The 21451-nt window shown below is 44.2% G+C and overlaps 1 protein-coding gene across 1 annotated transcript; it reads left to right on the forward strand.

The window, feature by feature from the left end:
* Positions 1–1823: 1823 nt before the first annotated feature.
* dennd1a (DENN/MADD domain containing 1A) lies at positions 1824–20273 on the forward strand. Its single transcript, XM_070924450.1, has 23 exons — positions 1824–1840; positions 3742–3806; positions 5562–5605; positions 5934–5983; positions 6442–6561; positions 7226–7295; positions 7741–7821; positions 8008–8061; positions 9341–9451; positions 10635–10735; positions 12240–12285; positions 13521–13622; positions 13736–13861; positions 14017–14118; positions 14209–14296; positions 14911–14951; positions 15437–15508; positions 15609–15665; positions 15927–16082; positions 16225–16289; positions 17500–17637; positions 18269–18515; positions 19067–20273. Exons 1-23 carry the CDS (start codon positions 1824–1826, stop codon positions 20126–20128), a joined length of 3015 nt encoding a protein of 1004 aa, XP_070780551.1. The 3' UTR covers positions 20129–20273.
* Positions 20274–21451: the final 1178 nt, after the last annotated feature.

Raw genomic sequence — 21451 nt, forward strand, 5'->3', positions numbered from 1 at the left:
TCATTTCCAGCTCTGTATTTTTATTCTGGGGCTCCACTACAGCAGCTTTGCATGATTCACAGTTGGAAAAAAAAGCCCTTATGTATCTCCTCCTGGCCCTTCATGCAGCCCCTCAGTCCCCCCCCCCCCCTGTCTGAAACAAGCAGTTTTAGACAAACTGAACAACCTCCAAACACTTATAGAGTCGTCCTGAGCAGAGCGCTCCAATAACTTAGACAGACTGAGTGGGTGGATGGATGAGCGTCCCTGTACTTGGTGGGTGGTGCTGTGATTGGAGCAGGTGACCTGCTGGGGGGCGTGGCTGAGTGCTGCGACTGTATAGTGGTGACATTACAACCTTAAGGAATAATCAAACAAGACATGGAGGTCTCACTTTCCACAATATGGGACCTTTAAATCTCTGGATATATCCGCCCGCTGTTAAGTTGCTCTTTATTGGTTTATTTGAACTCCTCGTCTGTTCTGCTTTCTGTCAGTTCAGCCTTTTGCTAGTTGATGGCTGATAGACATTAAATGATGGTGTATGTGTTCAGTTACTGTGCGTGAAATTAAAAATACTCATAGCACAGATGCAAATAGGTGACAAATAAACCTGAACATAAATAAATAAATAAATGGGTGTAGAAACGTGACAAATACAGGCGCTTCCATATAGGGCGCAAGGTCACACTGCATGGTTTGATTATGAAAATGATGTGACTCATACACTATGATCTTCAAAGCCAACAGATCTCTACCCAACGGAGCATATATGGGAGATTTTGGAGCGGACATCGTGGATCTTGGACAATCTATTACAAATAGCACTGAAGCTGTTCTGGAGGCTCAACATCACGTTACCTACTGCGCTGCATTTTGGGTTGCGTTTGAATTTGTGCACCCATTTATGTTATATGGGTTAACTGAATGGTGTTGCCATAATGATCAGTGTCCACACCAACTTTTGAAACGTTGGCCTCGGCTTCAGTATGCCATTTTGTGGTGGATAACTGAGGGGAAAAAACAGGTCACAGGTGCCAAAATGATGTTAAAAACAGCGTAATAAAAGTGTCTAACACATCATCAACGTTGTCTTAAGGGACCTGCTTCATTTTCTTCCATGCACAGATTTTTTTTGGTACCATGTATGTAGACATTTTTATAAAAAATACCACTTCTTTTCCATAAAAGCTTCTACACTGGAATACAGCATTTCTAAATTGGACGTGCATGAAGTAATTATTGTTAGTCTAATTATTGTTGATAAGCGCAGGCAATAATGATAATTAGATCAATATTCATCATGTATTTAATGGACAGGGTTTTTTCCCCCCAAACCTAATAGAAATACAATTGTGGTGATATAAATAATTGTATTATTTCAAATTAAATATTAGTACAAAATATCATTTATATCACGTAATTTACCGCTTATAACTCTGATTGGTTAAATTAATTTTTGGTTATTAATTAGCCATAAAACCTCTATTAAACTCTCCATATCCGGCAGTATTGAGTTCATCTCTAACGGTTAGAGGCGACAGGTAAAGTAAATAACGGTAACCGTATCTTATCACGCGACTCAATCGTCGCCTGCGACAACGCATTGTGGTAGCTGTAGTTTGTAGCAGTCGGCTGCCTCCGTATCACAGACCGGCAGCGTCTCCCGCCATAGAACAACAAGTCCCAGAGTTCCGCGCGGGGCGGAGCGTGACCCTGCGCGTGTAGACAGGACCATGGCGCTGTGTAGCTCCGTCTGAGGTTAGCGTCTGAAAAACACCTCCGGAGAGACGCGTCTGCGCACTGTAAGCCGCCGACAGCGACGACGGGGGTGAGGAACAAGGATGGGGTCCCGAATCAAGTAAGAATGTTTACCCGCCGGTGTAACCGAGGCTGTGAGCAGCCTGCCGCCGTGTTAGCTTTGTCCCAGCGAGTCATCGGGGGAGGGGGGGGGGGTACATCAACGTTACAGTGCAAGGCCTGACTTGTTGCGACACAGGCTAAAAACACTGGCGCTAACGCTGCTCTCCGCTTTACTGGACCAGAAAAAAAAAAAACAACAACAACAACAAAGCATTTTTAAATGTCTCTTTATGGTCACGCGCAAGCCGCTGAAGCGTGTTGGCGCGAAGCCTTTCCGGGCACAAGTTGAGGCAGGGGCGACTAGCTAGTGAGTTTCGGAACGCGTCCCTGTACGTGCAGCCAGTGTAAACATGGCAAGTGTGTCAGCTTTTCTCCCCCGAACCGGATGCTAGTTTTCAGGAGCAAAGTGCGGGACAGACGAGAAAGCCCTTTCCCGGAGCCTCCTGCCGCTCCTCCAGACATAACGTAGATGTTGCACGGTTAGTCTGTCATTAGGTTTTTGGCAAACTGAGGCGTTTTTGTTAGTCTGTATAGTGATTGAGGTGTTCTAATGGTGGGACAGTTATAGCCGGACCTGTAGCATCACGACAACACTGAACACAGTACGGCACAAGACCCTTGGTGAGCTCGGCTTCCTCATTTGGCAGCAGAGGGATGGTATGGAGAAAATCCTATTATCCTATCCATCAAAACAGTGTTTTGTTGTTGTTGTTGTTGTTGTTGTTGTTAGTCGAACAAGTCAAAGTGGCTTGTTCTTAAACATTGGCATGGCAAAATGTACTGGATTCATCTGCAGTGTCCTCAGATCTGCACAAGCTGCGACCCTAAACTAAGCTTGCGTTGAGGAGACAGAGGTCATGCCCTTGCTATGGTAAACAATAATTATGAATAAATCCAAATATAACCAAGGGATCCACCGTTTCTCTGCTGTCATGTTTCTGGAGGGCGGCGAAAGCTTTGAAACGGTGCAATATGAAACATTATATACTGACCTAGCGTCCACAGATAAGTAGGAAATCGGCTGTCCATCCCATATTGCACGTCACAGTTAGATTGGACCCGCCAGTGTCTTTGTTAAAAGGCGGTGCGTGTCTGTCCTGCAGCCGAGCAGGGGCTCTGGTGCTGAAAGGACAGCGACGGGCCAGTCACGCACAGCACTGTCACTACAACCACCACCACCACCCCCTGCCTTCGCTGAGGAATATCAAGATATAGAAAAGTCTGCAAGTCTCGGATCAAAACCAGCGTTGGGCTGTGTGCTTGTAGCTTGTTATATCTTGTGACATGTTAACAGAACCCCAATGTTGTGCTCCAAACCTTCGAATAAACCTTGACCGGCCTCCTGCACTTGTGACAAAGTAGCCTAGGTAACTTGGAACATATAAAAAATAAAGTAAAAGGCCATTACAACAAGTATTTTGCGCCATTGTACGTTAATGCACACATGAGCTGGATCGATTGTTATTGCCTTCATTCATTTCTTGCATAATGATGAGGCTAACGTTGCTCCTCTCTGACTGAGCACCGGTGTTAGTTGACTGAATCCCTGATGCACACGTGGGTTTTCTTCTTCTTGACTGACAATTTAGATATCGTACCGAAAGGCAAAGCTAACTGGCCGCTGATTGGCCCAAAGGGAGCTGCACCATGTGCTGCGCCATAGTTTCAGTCAACAGTCCGACTGCCATTCTCAGTGAGTGTGCAAGAAATACAATCTGAGGTTAAACTCGATTTTAAAAACGTCATCAAATGATGGAAAACGCCAGTCTGTCGCAGTAGATATTAAATGTGAATGAACAAATAGCACTGTCTGTTTGGAACTGCATGATGAATTTGCTTGATTTTTGTCCGTAACATGCGCAGAACACAGTGATAAAAAGTTTTCATCCTCTGTTCCAGGGAGAGCCCCGAGTCCACTTTTGAGGTGTACCTGGAGGTAGCCCATCCAGGCACACACAGCTCTGGTAAGTCTCCGGAGGCTGGAGGCACAGGTAATCCTGGACTACATGCATCTTTTCTTTTACACTCATCGTAAGCAATGAATAAATTCTGTCTTGACTGCTGCCTCGGGGTCTTTCTGCAGTATCACGCCCTGTTGCATCCATTAAGTTCTATAGGCTGTAATCATAGACTGTATATAAAGATGGCCGACGCGTCTCCACTTCCTCCCCACTGTACAAACATGAAGCCAGACTGTCCCGGATACGGCCGCTGCCTTCTTGGGCTGGTGACGCCATTTGGAGCCAGAGTCTTTGAGAAAGGCCCGTGGCGTTCATCAGACCGAAACAAGCGATTAACCGCAAGTTTGGGCAGTTAAGAGAGTTTGGTGAATCCGACCTGGAACACACACACACACACACACACACACAAAAAAATCACTTATTGGCGGAGTTGCTCACAAGTAGACAAACGCAAACTGTGACAAAGGGTCTCAAGTAGACACTGGTTCGTTGTGAGGTTGGGAGCAGCTGGTTTAGAGCTGAATGCTATGTGGTGGCTCTTTTTATAAATTTGCTGATGTGTTGTGAGACTGTCATCTGCTGTACGTGACTAATTTCCTAGTTACTGAGAAGAGGTTTGTCGGCCGTGTTTCTAAGAATTTCTTGCCGTTGGAGTCTTGCCTGCCTCTCGTCGTTTCCTGTTCAGTCTTGAAAGTGTCATATCCATCTTCAGAAATCTTCTGTCTGGACTCCTGGCTGCCTTCAAACGTGGACTCTTTTGGAGTCACAGAACAGCTTCACACGTTCTCTTCAGCCCACCGAACGTGTGTTTATATATCAGTATTTGAATGAATGAATAAAGCGTAATGCGCAGGAGTCAGATATGTGGATCATCTAAGGATGGGTGATTTTATTTATTCTTGCCAAAATATGCTCTGATTACAATCCAGTTTTTCGTGTGTGGCCCTTTTCATTTTTCCAAACACTTGTAAAATGGAACTTGTATGTTGCACTAAAGCAAAAGTCCGCCTGCTGGAGAGAACGTGCAACCGCATGTTTGTTTTAAATGGATAAACTCCACTGTTGGGAAAATAGGCATGAGGTGTCTTAGCAACAACATGAAACAGTCAAAACCTTTTTCTTTATGGAACTGGCTTCTACATGGCACAATATGCTTTAAAGGGATGGGGTTTTTAAAAATCTGGATCCCTTGTTGAATTGAATTGTTTACAGTCTGATCAAATGTGATTGGTCAATACTACTCGGACTACAAACGGAAACCAGAACGCTTCTGATACCAAAATCTTTCCCTACCATTCACATGCAGATATCTGTTTTATAGACTTCCCTGGCTTGTTGCTACAGCCAGTAGACCAGTCAGTCAGTTGCTATGGGAACCCATCCCCAATGTTGTAGCTCAGGGATACTCAACTTGCTTTGTTTTTGCAAGATGACACGAGGCCAGGGGGCCAGTTAACAAACAAACATTAATAGGCCTTTCTGCCAGAAAGCCTTTCTAACACGTGGTTAACGTTGTGAAACGGTTGCGGTTTGGTTAGGTAAAAACAGACCAGGACCAAAAGCCTGGTGGTTCCACATGCTTGCGAAACCAAGCAATGCAAATCGACTCCCGGAAAACGCACAGAACATCGTAGACTGGTTCACAGACTAGAACTTCGTTTGTCAGTCTAGAAATGTGGAGTTCAGCGAAAATGAATGTGCCCCATTAGGTCCTGTTCACTTCTCCACAGTCATTTCATGTCCGTCCATCTCTAACAGGGCAGGAGGTGCAAAGGCAGTTCCCCGAAGACTACACAGACCAGGTTTGAAATACATAGTGTGCTGTACTTCCTTTTGCTGTCCTCTTGTCTGGCCCTCCTCACTGCCTCCCTCCTTCACTGGTTTCTTCTCCATACCACTGTTGTGAACTGTGTTTTATTTATGTCAGAGATGGAACACACACACACACAGCATTTTTCTTTTTGTTACGTTTTGCCTTCTTTTCCCTTCTTCACGGATCAGTTCCTCCACATTACATCCTTCCCCTTAGCTCCTTGAGTGTTTTTTTTGTCACAATAAAACAATTCAATGTTATTAGTAGATATCAACAATAACTACTGTATTTGATTATCCTTCATCTGTGTCCCACAGGAAACTCTTCAGACTGTGCCCAAGTTCTGCTTCCCCTTCAGCATGGACAGGTACACACACACACACACACACACTCAGGTTTTAACATATAGTACTTTAAAAGACACAGTGAAATGAAAGCTACAATTTCCAAGTTCTAATCCTCTAATCCTGCACTTTAAGGACACTGATGTCCCCCCCATCAGTTATTACATTGATAAAGTCAGCATGAATTATTCGTTTTTCTGGATGACAGTAAATATGGACACACACTCGCCAAGCTGCAGATCCTCAGTTAACCAACCTCTCTCTCTGTCTGGTGGTTCACGATTTCTGCTTTTCATGACACTTCCCACATAATACCGTGTCTGAATGAGTTTGTTACAGACGACTGTCCTCCTCACACACACACACACACACACACACACACACACACACACACACACACACACACACACACACACACACACACACAGGCCCGCAGGGCTGCGACTAATGACTCCTCCCTTCATCCCTCTCTGCCTCCCAGAATGACGGTCAGCCAGGTCGGCCAGAACTTCACATTCGTCTTGACGGACATTGAGAGCAAACAGAGATTTGGCTTCTGCCGCCTCTCCTCGGGTGCCCACACCTGCTACTGCATTCTCAGGTGAGTGAGTCAGAGGTGGTGTGTGTCTATCTGTGCGTGTGCAGTCAGTATTTGCCCCTAGCTTCAGGAAGTATTAAGTAGGTAGTATCCATAGATGGAGAACTTGATAAAAAGCTACCAAACGCTTCTGTTTTAGCGCCAAATAGAAAACATTTGGCAAAAAAACAACCCTTAAAGTCCAGATGAAAGGAAAAATTCCCTTTTTAACCCTTTTAGATCACATCCTCCGGTCATACTGCGCAGCTATCTAACAATATATGCCAAAACAATTACAAAAAAATCTATTTCTTTTCAAAATCCAATGTTTTCTTCCTGTAAGCTTGAACCAACCAATTTCAACCAATTTCAACCAATAATATCGCAACATCCACCCATCAATCAATCTTCAACTTTCAGTTGCATGCTTTAGTTAGCTAGCTAGCAACAGCACGGTACATCGGTTATGACACGCCCACTTTTCAACGTGCCAATCAAATTCCTCCCAACGTCGCAACCCCGCCTGCCGATCCCGTTTCCCTCGGAAATATGGAAGCTCGATACTCTCGAAATGCCGTTTCAACTCAACCTTAAGATGCTCTGTTACTCCCAGACTCTTGAAATGCACAGAGTAAAGCTCAGCTTTGTAAAACTACAAAACATTTTTTTTTTTCCCTTTTTGTCTCAGCTACCTGCCCTGGTTTGAAGTCTTCTACAAGCTGCTTAATATTCTCGCAGATTACAGCATCAAAGGCCAGGTAAGTCATCTTGTTATGAGGACAGTATATCAGATTGCCTGACTTTAGTCGGGAATTTGTTTGCCAATTTCTTCACTGAAGAATTAGAAATATATTATTATTATTATTGTCATTGTTATATCTATTATATATACGTATTTATATATGTGTGTGTGTGTACACTCTGTATTTATGTATTGCCTCTTGCACTAATAAAACTTAAAACCAAAAACTAAATTAATACAACTAAAATAAAATAAACTGATTTATCTATAACATGATGAATTAGTTTACATGTAAACAGTTGCATAAATGTCACTGTCGCTTATTTAGGCTTCACAACAAGCTGTGCACCTACAGGCGCGGCGGTGTGCTCTGGTCGCTCTGTTGTCTGACGTTAACACGGTAGAGAGTTTCAATGTAAATGGGCCATTGCATGGATTTTTGGACCTTCTGATTGTTTCAGGAAAGCCAGTGGCAAGAGCTCCTGGTGTCACTACACACGCTCCCCATCCCTGAGCCCGGGGTCCCTGTTCATCTCGGTGTGGTGAGTCCGACTTGGCCACACAAACCGCCACTGACAGTCGAATCTCTTCAGAAGTGTAATCTCCTACCACTACGGGATTACTGCACCGACTGTTATTCTGCATCACCACACAAAATAGTAGACTGCATAGTCTCTACCACACTGTGATGTGTTCAACCCGATCCTCTTGTGTTCTGTCTGCTCCAGCATTCCTTCTTCACCGTGCCCGACACAGGGGAGCTCCCCAGCATACCCGAGAACGTGAGTGTCGTAGTTTTTTGACTGCCCCAACTCTTAACAATGTGATTCGCGTCTGTGAGCAGTTTACAGGTCAGGTAAATTCGAAACGATGGGACATAATCAGTGAGGGAGCCGCAAGTAGTGGGTGGAAAAACCAGTTCATTAGTTCAAGAAGCTCGGGAGTGCAGAATCAGCTGTGGGCTCCGGCGGTCTGGCGGATTTTTTTTTAATATGGTGCAAATTCCTGGATGTTGGCGGATACTTTCACGCAGAACCTGGTTAAGAAGAAATGCTGATTTTAAGGTCAGACTGTTAAACCGTGTGGCTGTTTTTAAATGAATTGTGCCAACCAGCCATCACCATGTTCTGTCCTTTTTACTCTAGAGTAACAATCAGATGCTAAATGCTACGTTTCTCTGGGGAACTGGGTATGTTTGGATGTTAGTCAGTCAGTCAGTCAGTCAGTCTACCCCCATCTCCCCCAAGGATTGTGGCTCAATATTGGATGGGAAATTCTACTAAAAAATGGCTTCAAATGGACAATTCTTGACATCCAAACTTGCTCTCGCGTATTATCTAACGTCAGCGCTCGTGCCAAGCCAGCATCAACCTCAGTTAAAAGTTACCTCTTGACCCCGCTCGGTTTTAATGTGAAGAAGCAGCGGCGCTTAACATGGAAGCCATCTCCATATGCTGGGCGTGCAGTCATGTATGTAGATTATATGGAAATCTATATATCTATATGGAAATATGCTGGACGCCCACTCCCACCATGAGAATATATCAAGACATGAAAAGATTACGATAGCTCTAACAATTCTGACTTTTTAAAAAGTCATTGGCATGATTTAGAACAAAATAGCGTTTCCCAACCTGGGGTTTCCCGATCCCCCGTCAGGGGTTCGCCAAAGCTCCACGACCCCTGATGCTCAAAATAGGGGTCCCTTAAGAAAAAGGTTGGGAACCACTGGTCTAGAAAGTCATCATTTTGTCCTAATGAATGGTAATAATGAGGAGGCAAGTCATACTTTTGGCGTACAATGTTGAAATGATGAGGTATGAGAACTGTCATTTTTCATTTGTCTTAACTTGCAGCCTTCACTGGCCCAGATTTAAAATGATGCATTGCTGTTTAGCAGTTGTCAATTTGTCAAACGCTACTGGATACTTGTCACATGATACTGTTTTATTTTGTGACTTGAAGTTTCATACTGAATCATGATGCACTTGGTCTTTACCCTCACAACTAACTCTGTTGTTTTGTTTTGTTTTTTTCTCTCACTGTGTTTGACCCTTGCAGAGAAACCTAACAGAGTACTTTGTAGCAGTAGATGTCAATAACATGCTTCATCTGTACGCTAGTATGCTTTATGAACGTCGAATCCTCATCTGCTGTAGCAAACTAAGCACTGTAAGTAGAGTCCACTTCCTGTTTCTCTTCTCCCCTCCAACCCTCTTTTTTTTTTCTTTTTTTTTTTTTTTAAATGTTCAGTGATGTGAAGGTCTGTTAGAATCTATAGTTTTTAAAGAGTTTTCTTTAAGATGTGAATTTGCGACTTTCAAATTAAATGTTGCTATTTTGAGGCGTCTGAGGTGTTTTTTTTTTTTTTCTCCCTGACCTTAAATCAGTGGTTCTTAAACTGGGGGGGCCATGTGTATGTTGAGCAAAAGTGCTCAGATGCTAGCGAGGCTACTTTGCTAACCCGAATCTTTTATTTATTGCAATCGTTTTGTTAATGCACTTTTGTTGGGGGTGGGGGGGGGGGGGGGGGGGGGGCGTCATGAACTTTTTTCAGTTTCTGAAGGGAAACAAACAGTTTGAGAACCGCTGCCTCAAATGTTGGAAATTGTAGTTGATAACAACCAATTTGGATGTCAGTGATAATAATAATAATAATAATAATAATAATAATAATAATAATACTGCCAGACAGTAAATCTATTGATATCTGAGACAAATTATCCCAAAGAAAATGAGTTCTGTGTTAGACACATATGAGGAGCTGTGAGAGGTAAATGCATTTATCCCCCACATTAGTTCATTACGATCACCTTTTTTTTTTATTTGTCAACTGAACAGTACTGGAAAATGTGCGCACAGAACATAGCATGACATTTTTACTGACATTTTACATTAGTTTTTGGGGTTTTTTGCGTGGGGATGTCAAGATAACACGACGCAATTTCCAAAGTATATCCACAGATCTCGCCGCAGGAACGTTGCATTTCCTGTTTGGTCTCTCTAACTCGCGGGCTGCCGTTTCTGCCTATAGTTAACACGAGGCGAAAGTCACGCAGCCTGCTATACGTTTCTCAAAGTTGTGAAATGCACATTTACGAGGACGTCATGTGACCTCACATCCACCACAGATATCAGATTAAAAAGCCATCATTATGTTTGATATACTTTCAATTATGCAGTATACTTACAAAGACAATAACATATATGTATATATTATAATATTTGGTTTTATTCACGGTTTTTCTTTTTTTTTTCTTCGTCAGCTGTCTAAATACCTGCATATTCAGAGACATCACATGTCATGTAGATATACAATGGATCATATATTTGATTTGTTTGTCCTTGTCCACAGTTAACAGCTTGTGTCCATGGGTCTGCAGCCATGTTATATCCAATGCACTGGCAACATGTTTACATTCCTGTCCTGCCTCAACATCTATTAGACTACTGCTGGTGAGTACGCCGGCGCATCATCCAGACTCCAAACCTCTTCTTTTTTTTGTTGTTGTTAAAACACACATGGGCACCACTGACCAAGACCGTACACGCATAACACCAGTGAGCCCCTTTTCTGTCACAGATAGTAGTTTTTAAGTTTGATAACGTCCGTCGTGGGCGTGCTGTCACTGCCGTGCCTGGAGCAGATGACCATATAAGGACATCCGTGTCCCCTCTGACATCAGCTCGGCACTGAAATAGAAAAAAAACGGGATTACTTTTACATACGTTTACCTCATTATCTGAAACTTTGCCGACGTTTAGTATGAATATCTGACATTGTAACATTATATATATATATATACAGTGCTTAACAAATTCATTAGACCACCTGTCATAAAAATGAGAAAACACAAATATTTTAGAAATCTGTCAAAAACTTGTTTCAAACTAAAAATTGTATTGTTATTTATTAGGCAAATAACAAACTGGAGCAACTAAATAGTCCTTATTCACATATATTAACCAAAAATCTTAATATTTTGTATGACCTCCTTTGGCCCTGATAACAGCTTGCATTCTTTGCAACCACAAAACAAATGTTTCTGCTCAGGAAAGTAAATAACTGTAATTTGGCATCTCAATCAAAAAATAATAATAATGTGCTTTCCTATTTTTTTCTGCTTTTTTGTAAAACAGTAAATTTGAGAGTTCAACAATAATTATATTTTAGCATTAAAGAGATCATTTTGATTAAAGAGCTTGGCTTGCACACACTGGTGGATTAACCATTACAGAGACATCAGCAATACTGTTCATCTAGGGCAGCGGTGGCAAACACCTTACACTGGGTGGTGGTCTAATACATTTGTTAAGCACTGTATATATATATGACAGAAATTAAGGAAAAGCATAATAGGTCCTCTTTAAGCTACCGCCAATAAAACTTTAGGGTTTTAATCAGGGTATACAGGTCTTCACAAGTCCCAAGACCTGCAGCAAACACTGTTCTTACTCATCAGGTCAGAACAGACAAGTCTCGATTTTAGCAAAATCTTTCATTGGTTAATCCATCCATCCATTTTATACTTATCCAGGTTCCAATCACATTGATTTATTTAATCCTATCTCTAGGAATTATAGTTATAGCCTTCCTGACAAGAATATCATGCAATAAATAAATAATTCTAGGCCATATTGTCCCCACACTTTGGCCTGTATGATTGTGAAACAGGTATTAAATTGCATTCTACGTGGTATTGAACTGTGCAGAAACCCTGTTGATGTGAAATGATACAAGACATCTTCACACACCAGTCTATGTTCCGTTTGTCATTGTAGTTTAAACATGCAGAAAGTAATAGATTTGCTAGCTTTAAATTTAGACTTGGGAAGCCATTGCACAGATCTAGGAGATCCGAGGGGCCATTTGAAGACATATGACATTTTGTCAGGCATCGACGTCGTAACTATAACTACTACTGTAACTTTTTTTTTTTTTTTTTTTTGTCTCCTCCAGTGCCCCAATGCCCTACCTCATCGGAGTACATTCCAGCCTGATGGAGGTAGGTTTCTGTAGCCGGCAGTGCAGTGAACTGCGGTACCATCTGTTCCCCTCATTCATACAATCAATTGCTCTCTGCTTTAGGAAGAGATTGGACACAGTTGTTAGTGTGCCAGCCTGCTATAAGAAATACAAGACGAATACAGTCATTTAGACATTTTATCTGACCTCTAGATCTTTACGAGTTTTTCCATGTACCAATAAAAAAAAATGGGAGGACACTTTTGGTTGTCCCAAAACAGTGATACTTTGTTCTGGCCTGCGATGGGGTGTCTGGTGGCCCACCAACCATTTTCTAATTCCCAATGAAAATAAATTGATTCACACTGATGGGAATTTATTTTGTTTGTTTAAACCACTAATGTCCCTCGACTGTTACTTGGGAAGTTGCACATTAGCCTATGAGGACACTTTCAAAAAGTTCATGTACACCTGACCTGTTCCTTTCTGACAGAAAAGGCAGGACTTTTCTCACCCAGGAGACTGCCGTTCGTGTCCCATGTGAAACCAAAAGTCACCGTTGACATAAACCATGATCTTTTCCTTAACCTAACCTAGTAGTTTTGGTGCCTAAACCTAACCAAACCGCAACTGTTTCACAACGTTAACCATGTGTTTGAAAGGCTTTCTGGCAGAAAGGCCTATTAATGTTTGACGCATTTATAAGGTCCTTTAAGTCAAATTTATGATTTTTTTTTTATCTGCTAGGAAAATGTTAAAGATAAGGGGTATTTCTTGGAGGGAGGTTCAAAAGATGCGTGACGCAATGAAGTCATGCTTTCAACCTCATTTTTTTTTTTCTTCCCCTCCTGTGGTAATGGGTCGATGTTACAGGGACAAACAGTTAATATTAAAATACTAATTTCATTATTCTGTTATATCCTTGAATATCAATCAATTTAGTGTTTATAAAAACGTCACTTTATTTTGGAAGGATATATTGCAAACAGAAATGTGACATTTAAAAAAAAAAAAGCGTAGAATAAAACATACAGGTTTTTTGTAATTACCCTGAGAGGCTCCATATAAGAGATAAGGTGATATTAATACACTGCCTTTTTTATATCCTTTCATATTCTGTTATTCATTTAGGTTATTAGGCCTGATGATATTATGTTGTGTGTTTGCGTTTATTAGGATGTAAAGGTTTGATTTTGTATTATGGTCTGCTCTAGTTTGACCTGATCTGGTACGGACAGGTTTTACATTGTATAGCATCCTCTCTAACGCTCGTAGAAAGTCCGAGGGATGGCTCTGGATGATGTGGTGGTCCTGAACGTGGACACAAACACCCTGGAAACCCCCTACGATGACCTGCAAAGCCTGCCCAATGATGTGGTGAGGAACTACTGTACAGTACCGCATGACATGATTTAGGGAAGAAAATAAAAGTCCACCTTTTCAATACGGATGCAAACATTCACAGAGAGAACTGCGCTCTAATCTTTCAGGTTTCATCTTTAAAAAGTCGCTTGAAGAAGGTTTCAACCACCACCGGGGACGGCGTGGCTCGGGCCTTCCTCAAGAGTCAGGCGGCGCTGTTCGGCAGCTACAGGAACGCTCTGCAGATCGAGTCGGTCAGTGCATACTGTAGACCCGAGACCTGAAGGATGCAGGGGACAAAGAGAGAGTGATGGAGTTGACATTGATCCTTTTATTTGTCAGTGAATATAAAAAGGCGAATGTGTTCGAGACAGTTGGTGTGTTTTTTTTTTTTTTCTTGCATTTTTAGGGAGAGCCAATCACATTTAACGAGGAAACCTTTGTGAACCATCGCTCCAGTGCCATGAGACAGTTCCTCCAGAATGCCATCCAGCTGCAGCTCTTCAAACAGGTACACACACACACACACACACACACACACACACACACACCTGTATTTCACCATTTCTCCTGCACCCTTAACACATGTTCAAACCTGCAGTTCATTGATGGCCGTTTGGACCTGCTGAACTCGGGAGAAGGTTTCAGCGACATCTTTGAGGATGAGATCAACATGGGCGAATACGCAGGTGAGTCGGCAGTGGACGCGTTCAGTTTCCTGCGTCGTCTCCTGACTTGGCTTGTCATTGCTGGCTATAGTAAATACGAGTCAACGGTCTTCTGTCCTGGTCGGTTCACACAAAGTTGGGAACACGCGTCACACATTTAGGAGGAGGTCTTATGACTGGACTCCACCACAGATATCAGATTTTGAAAAAAAAAGAAAAAAGAACCATCTTTGTAGCAAGGTTACCCACTGAGATAATTAGCTTACAACTAGCTCGATTAGCTTGCTGTGTGTTGAAGTAAACCAGGTGATTTTTACATGAAGAAATATTGTATTAACGCACGTTTTGAACGGCCTGTCAGACACGATATCGTATTGTTATAAAGACATATTAAAACACACTATTATAACGGTATGATGACCAGCTGATCCCAGAGCTGTGTGGGAGAACTGATCCAATCATTTTCTGTATGCTGCACCACTGTCTCAGGTTATATTACCCACTGCAGTGGTTTTTAAGTCAGATTCCATGACTAGATTTCCTAGACCTTCTCAGCTACTACCCAGCATGCCCACTGCTTGGTGTTTCTTGGTGTTTTTGTCCTTTTTAATTGATGTGACTCCCCCCTTCCACAGGCAGTGACAAGACCTACCACCAGTGGCTGTTCACCGTGAAGGTGAGCAAGTCTGACTGTTATTAGCACATTACCCGAAAGCAGTGGTTCCCAACCTGGGTCCTGACCCCCATCATGGGTCGCCAAAGCTCTGTGGGGGTTATATATAATATAATATAAATATAACAAAAACAACAGCGCGGAACAATTAACTGTACAATGAACCTAAATAGTGTTAATACCTGCGGGGGGGGGGGGGGGGGGGGGCGTTGTAAGTGTATATACAATGGTAAAATAGGGGTCCCTAAAGGTTGGGAACCACTGCTCTTAAGCAAACATTTCTGTAATTCGTTTTTTTTTTTTTGGAAATAGTGATACTGTATGTCTTTCCATCTGTCCGTCCAACACACAAGATGTCTCAACAACTATTGGACAGATTGCCACAAAACTCACTATGGATATGAATGCTCCCCAGAAGAAAATCCCTAATGACTTCCCCCCGAATGTGAATATGCACGCTCGACAGATTTTGTTTTTTTTCCTGACAGAAAGGAGGCGGGGCTATCCTCAACACAGTGAAGACCAAGGCGAACCCGGCCATGAAGACCGTTTACAAGTTTGTAAGCATGCTCCTGGCCTCTGTTGGGAATCAGAAAGTGATCCGTTAGTCAGGAGCGAGGATGGCAATGATCTTTTCTCTGTTTATGTTTGTCTTGACAGGCTAAAGACCATGCAAAAATGCGCATCAGGGAAGTCAAGAGCCGTCTCAAGCAGAAGGTATGTAGCTTCACACTGCTTTTTCTTGTAAACACGGTTTCACTGGTGTTTGAATCTTAAGCTGCAACAGTTCTTGATCTCTCCCTCACAAAAAAAATAACACCTTAAAACACTACCCTGACTTACCTAAACACTACCTTGAACCGAACCCCACCGCCCCAGCCACGGCGAGCGGCCTCCCTCCCCCTCCCCTCCCCCCTGCGGTGCCACCACTCCTTCCGCCCGTGTCAACCTCCACCTCCCTGTGTCCCCCCTCTGCAGGAGCAGGCAGAAAACGGCTTCTCCACAGCGGGGTCGGCGGTCATCGACGACAACGACAACTCGGCGGGGTTCCCCCCGTCCGCTGGTGAAGTCAGGAGGGAGGGCCCACTGCGAACCTTGGACGACCACAGGCCAATCACTGTGCACTTTGGACAGGTGGGGCCGACATGTGTATGAGTGTATGTGTATTTGTGTGTGTGTGTGTGTATATATGTATATGTATGTATGTATATATGAGGTGAGGAGGTAGGTTTGCCGAGTAAGTTATGTTTCATGTCATTTTCTTTCACTTCCACAGGCTCGGCCACCAATGCTGCTGAAGAGACCGAGCAGCAACGTGAGTCTGGAGAGCAGCGTTGACCAGTAAGTCCATTACATACATAATATCCCACTGTCCATGATGCAGCAAAGAAAGGACATTTTACATATTAAAATGGCCTGAATGCATGAACAGTAGAGGAGTACAACATTACAAGCCAATAAAAGCCTTCTGGACATAACAGATCTTGTGAACCAGTTAGTTATTTATGAGTGAGCGTCCATTCTTATTTACTTATCCACGTCCTCTCACTTGCAATGTAAATGCATTGTTAATGTTTAACCCCCACCCAGCGGTGCTTTATCATACCATTCATTTGACCATTATTTTTAGCCCTCTTTTGTTTTGTGGCTTTTATCAAATGGACACACAGCAAACACAGCTCTATTATATCTATACAGCGCTATTACACGCAACGCAGACAAGGAAGACAATACGATAGGTTTACCCGTGTAAGGCCAGCAAATCTTCTCTCCCAGAGACTAAATGAACAGTAGCAATGGTGACGGTAACAACACTTAAGCTCCTGATCGAAGTGATCTACGAAAGGTAGCCGCATTTTATAAACTTAACTTCGACTTCGGTGCAATCGTCGTGCGCATCATTACCGCTCTCATCCGATCAGATTCTCTGCGGTATTGTGGTTTCCTTTCATTTTTGGGTGTGAAGTCAAACATGTCAAATATTCTACGGAAGACACCGTCTGGTGCCATCCCGAGTGCGTTTTCAAGGGAAATCTGTAGTTTAGCTTCATTTTACGTGAGCACGTGTGATTTTTATGTGAGGATTTATATTATCATGTTAGTATGAGAGTTATGTAAGTTTCAAAATGCGGGCTTTGCAAAGTGTTAGAAAAAAGCAGAAGTAGCCCACATTAGAGTGACATTCTTCACTACAGTTGAAAGATAACATAATGAGCAGTATTGACTGTGCTGCAGCTACAGTGTTTGGATTTCTTTCCGTAATTAAACTGATTTTGTCCGTTTGTTTGTGTTTTCAGCTAACTGCACAGCTTCCTTTTTTTTTTTTTAGGCTCATTCAAATGCATAAATCATATAATGCTTGTTATTGTAGCGTGCCAATCCTAACACACTGCATGTTAGTATAAATCCAAACTGATACCGATGATAGATTACTAATCCTCAATCGTCCTTTTCTCAATGTTTCCGCTGCTCTTCCTCTTTTAGTGGACTTCATTAACATGTCTGTAATGAGCTGTGAATTCCCTTGTCCTCTTCCTTCTTCTCGCCGTAGCTCTATCCGTCCCACTCGCCACTACACCGTCTTTCTCTCCGAGGACTCATCGGGAGACGAGCTCCAGTACGACGACGACTCCATCTCCGGCTTTCCCGACAGCTTTCTCTTCTCCGTTCCTTTCGAGTGGTCGCCTCTGTACGCATTCCTCTCTCTGCTTTGGCTTCGGCACTATTCACTGATTTTAACAGGCCTTTCTCAGCTCAACTCGAAATGTGGCTCCCTCTCACGCTCACTGTACAGGAACATCCTGGGGATTAGGTTTTGATAAGAGGGTTAAGAGCAGAATTCTGATTTACACAAGGCACTGGTGGATTAGGGGCTGAGAGTTGACCATGCATGCGTGTTTGTGATAGAGGTCTTCATCGGGCAAAAACCCCAAAACCCGACCCCAATCTCTCAGTTTTGTATCAAGGCAAGTTGAAGTCCTTTTTACACACTTTTTCTAACCCGCAAAGAAAAGAAGTGTCTCATCGGCGTAAAACAAAAACTCTCATTGTCAACTAATCCCATGAAAAGATCAAAACCAGCAATCCCCCCCACCCCTTTGGGAACCATTTAGGTTGAAAATTGGGAACCGTTAAGGTATTTGACTCAAAATAAACTACAGTGCCCATGTTCATCATAAGGAAGAAATGATGGATTTCATGGGACTTGATCATAAAGTGCATCTTTATTAGGGATAGATACATTTACAGGCTGGGTACAGTGTTTTGACCCATGAAGAGTGTGTGAGGGACCTTAAATAACCACCGCCGTCTCCCCGCAGGCCGCAGCCGTACCGCTCCCTGAAGGAGGTTGAGCTGATAGAAGGGGACGACACCGGTTTCGGGGCAGAAAGCCACACCGCCCCCCCCAGCCCAGTTAACGAGAAGTTCTCCAACGTCAACCTGCTGGGCGACATCTTCGGCTGCCAGGACGAGCCCGACAGCCAGCCCATTACCTTGGCGAAAAGCCTCGAGGACCTGAGGACTCCCAAAGACGCCGAGGAGCTACAAGCCAAGTTCACCTACCAGGTTAGAGGTCCAAATGCTCTGCGCTGTGTCACAAAACCACAACATTTGGTTCAGATGGACTAAAAGCCGCTTTTGTTATGGACCAGAGCGAAATACCTCGTCAACAAATACTCTTGCTTAATGATGATATTCACTGTCTAGCATCTTCTTGTAAAAGCGTCAGTACTTTGCAGCTTTTTTTTTTTGCTAACTGCTGTTTGTTCGCTAACTAGCATGCGGGTCTCCCAGCCTTGATCATCCGATGAGAGCTCAACGTAGAGGAGCGGTGCGTTTGAGTGCCGTCCCGTAGCTAAAACTGTCGGCAGAATCATTTGAGCCCTTGATTAATTATTTGTGTTCCCTGTTGACATCACAGCGTGTGAATGCAAAGCTATGTGGCAGCTGGTTCTGTCGTCAGACCTTCACTTCAGCACATGAACGCACCACCAGGAAGGAGTCACAGATCGCTCTGCCATTCTAACACTATTAAAATCAAGTAACTGTAATGAAAACCAGCACGGATGTATGTTCCATTAGTGTCTAATGGTCTGAATTATTTCTTATGTCTGCAGCGGATGGACCTGAGTGTCGGCGAACACTCGCGAACACTTCCAGGCCTCAAGCTCTCCAACCCTTACAACAAGCTGTGGAGTATAGGGCAGGATGAAACCGCCTTGCCCGTTTGCGTGCCTCCCGCCTGCGATAGACTGGCGCCGGTCCAACTTCCTGCGCAGACGGAGGCCCACTCTCCGAGCCACGAGAGCTCCGGCCCGGGCCCCGACCCTTTGGACCCTTCTGTCCCCGGGAACATCACCATTCCACGTCCCCACGGAAGGAAGACGCCCGAGCTTGGTAACGTCCTAGCACCCCCCGTGGCCCAGTCGCGCTCTAAACCAGCAGGGGCTGGCGAAGGAGGGACTACATCAGGTGGACAAGAGTTTAGGCAAGCCCTGAGCATGACCACAGATGGAGACCTGCTGAAGGCCGCCAAGGACAGCATAGATCTGATAAGCCTTCTAGACCCTCTTAACAGCTCAGCGGCAACCAGTTCCACTTCATTGTGTGACGGGGCTGATATTGGTGTGTCGTCATCTTCTTGCAAACCAACACTACCACCAAGGTCTTACCCACAGGGCTTGCCTCCTTTCCCACTACATACTCACATATCACTCAACCCTTTTGCCCAGTCCCTGCAGCACACCTCCCCTCAAATGCATTACTCGCCAACTGTAAGTGGGAATCCCTTCAGTGCGGTCTACGGGCCTCCACCGGGGACTTACTTACACACTCCACCCCACCCACAGTCCTTTTCTACACTACCGGGGCTCTACAGACAGCATTCGCCAGGCAGCTCAACCCTGCCGCCCAGCTACGGACTGCTCCAGTCAGCCTACCCCTCCTCCGTCACCTCCCTGCCTCAGTCCTCAGCCAGCAATCACGCTCTTTCCAGCCTGGCGGACTCCACGTCTGTCCCCAGCACAGCCATGAACCAGCTGGCAAAGCCGCTTCGTGCTGAGGGAGACAGCCAGAAGACTCAGGATCCCTTCGGGGATCTGCTGACTATGGCCAAGCCAGCTACACCCCCAAAAAAGAAGGTGGAGGACCTTCGGAGGAGGTGGGAAACATTTGACTAAAACCTGTGCATAGGTACTGAGGTCCTCTGTCGCTACCCAAACATCCCTCTCTGCTGTATCAGGACCTTCTGTCGCAGTTGATACCACATTACACTCTGCTTACGCAACTCACACATTGTGGAAGAATAAACTGAGACGAAAGACAAATGGGAAAATAAGAGTCTGTCTGTGGGCTAGCAAATTCTGAACACAAATGACAAGCTAGTAATCACTAGCAGAGACCGCAAATATAACATTTATAGGCATTGTTAGCTAGCTAGGCGCTGTAGGCCTATACACTGTATACAAAGATGGCCGACGCGTCTCCACTTCACTCCCACTGTTCAGGAATGAAGCTAAACGCTCCCGGATGCAGCAGCTGCCTTCTTGCGCTTGGTGACGCCTACCTAAAATGACAGAAACCATCTTTGGGGGAAAAATGTATTTATGGGGAGGGGCGGGGCTTATGACCTATGTACTGCAGCCAGCCACCAGGGGGCGATCGAGACGTTTTGGCTCCACTTTCAGGAAGGCGTCAGGTCGTCCATCTTTATACACAGTGTACGCTGCAAACAGATGCGTCAGTTGTTCTTCCTCTATTGCATTTCTGACAGTGTAGTTGCTCCAGGTGTATTTGCTGCCCACCGGTGGTTGATACAGGCGCCATTACCACCAGTAACTCCAAATCAACCAGGACTAAAATCTCGACTATGACGTGGTTTTCTTCTAACATATGGAGTGCAGTCGTTGCAAATCAGAGATGGCATGTGATTTACCGCTACAGAAGGTCCTGATCCACACACACACACACACACACACACACACACACACACACACACACACACACACACACACCTCCCCTCCCCACCACCACCATCAGCTCTGCTGCTGACCAGCGGCGAAAACCCGGAGGAGTGTGTCTGGTGAACAAATTTGAGCATAGGGACTGTGTCCTCAGTCTTCAACACCAAACTCACCTGTACCTGTCTGAGGACCGTTGGAACGGGGGAATATTTCTGTTGTTTCACCCCCCCCACCCCCCCACCCCGCCCCCAGCAGGCTTTGCTTCAAAAATGCCAAACGATTCTCAGCCCGTCACTAACAAATTGCTAACACAATTCTTTGCACCCATCTGTCTTTAACGCCACCACATTAGCGTAGTGCTCAGTATAGCCCCGTGTAGATTTGTGACTAAGTAGTGTACCCTCTTTCAGGAAATATCTGTCACACTCACAACAGCACATGTCTTAATGACGCCGACGTCGACGATTAGCTCGTATCATTGCTAGTAAGCTAGTCTGCTATAGTTGACGGACATCCTAATGGCATCATGATACTGTAGCT

Source organism: Enoplosus armatus, chromosome 18, assembly GCF_043641665.1.
Source record: "Enoplosus armatus isolate fEnoArm2 chromosome 18, fEnoArm2.hap1, whole genome shotgun sequence".
Lineage (NCBI taxonomy): Eukaryota > Metazoa > Chordata > Actinopteri > Centrarchiformes > Enoplosidae > Enoplosus > Enoplosus armatus.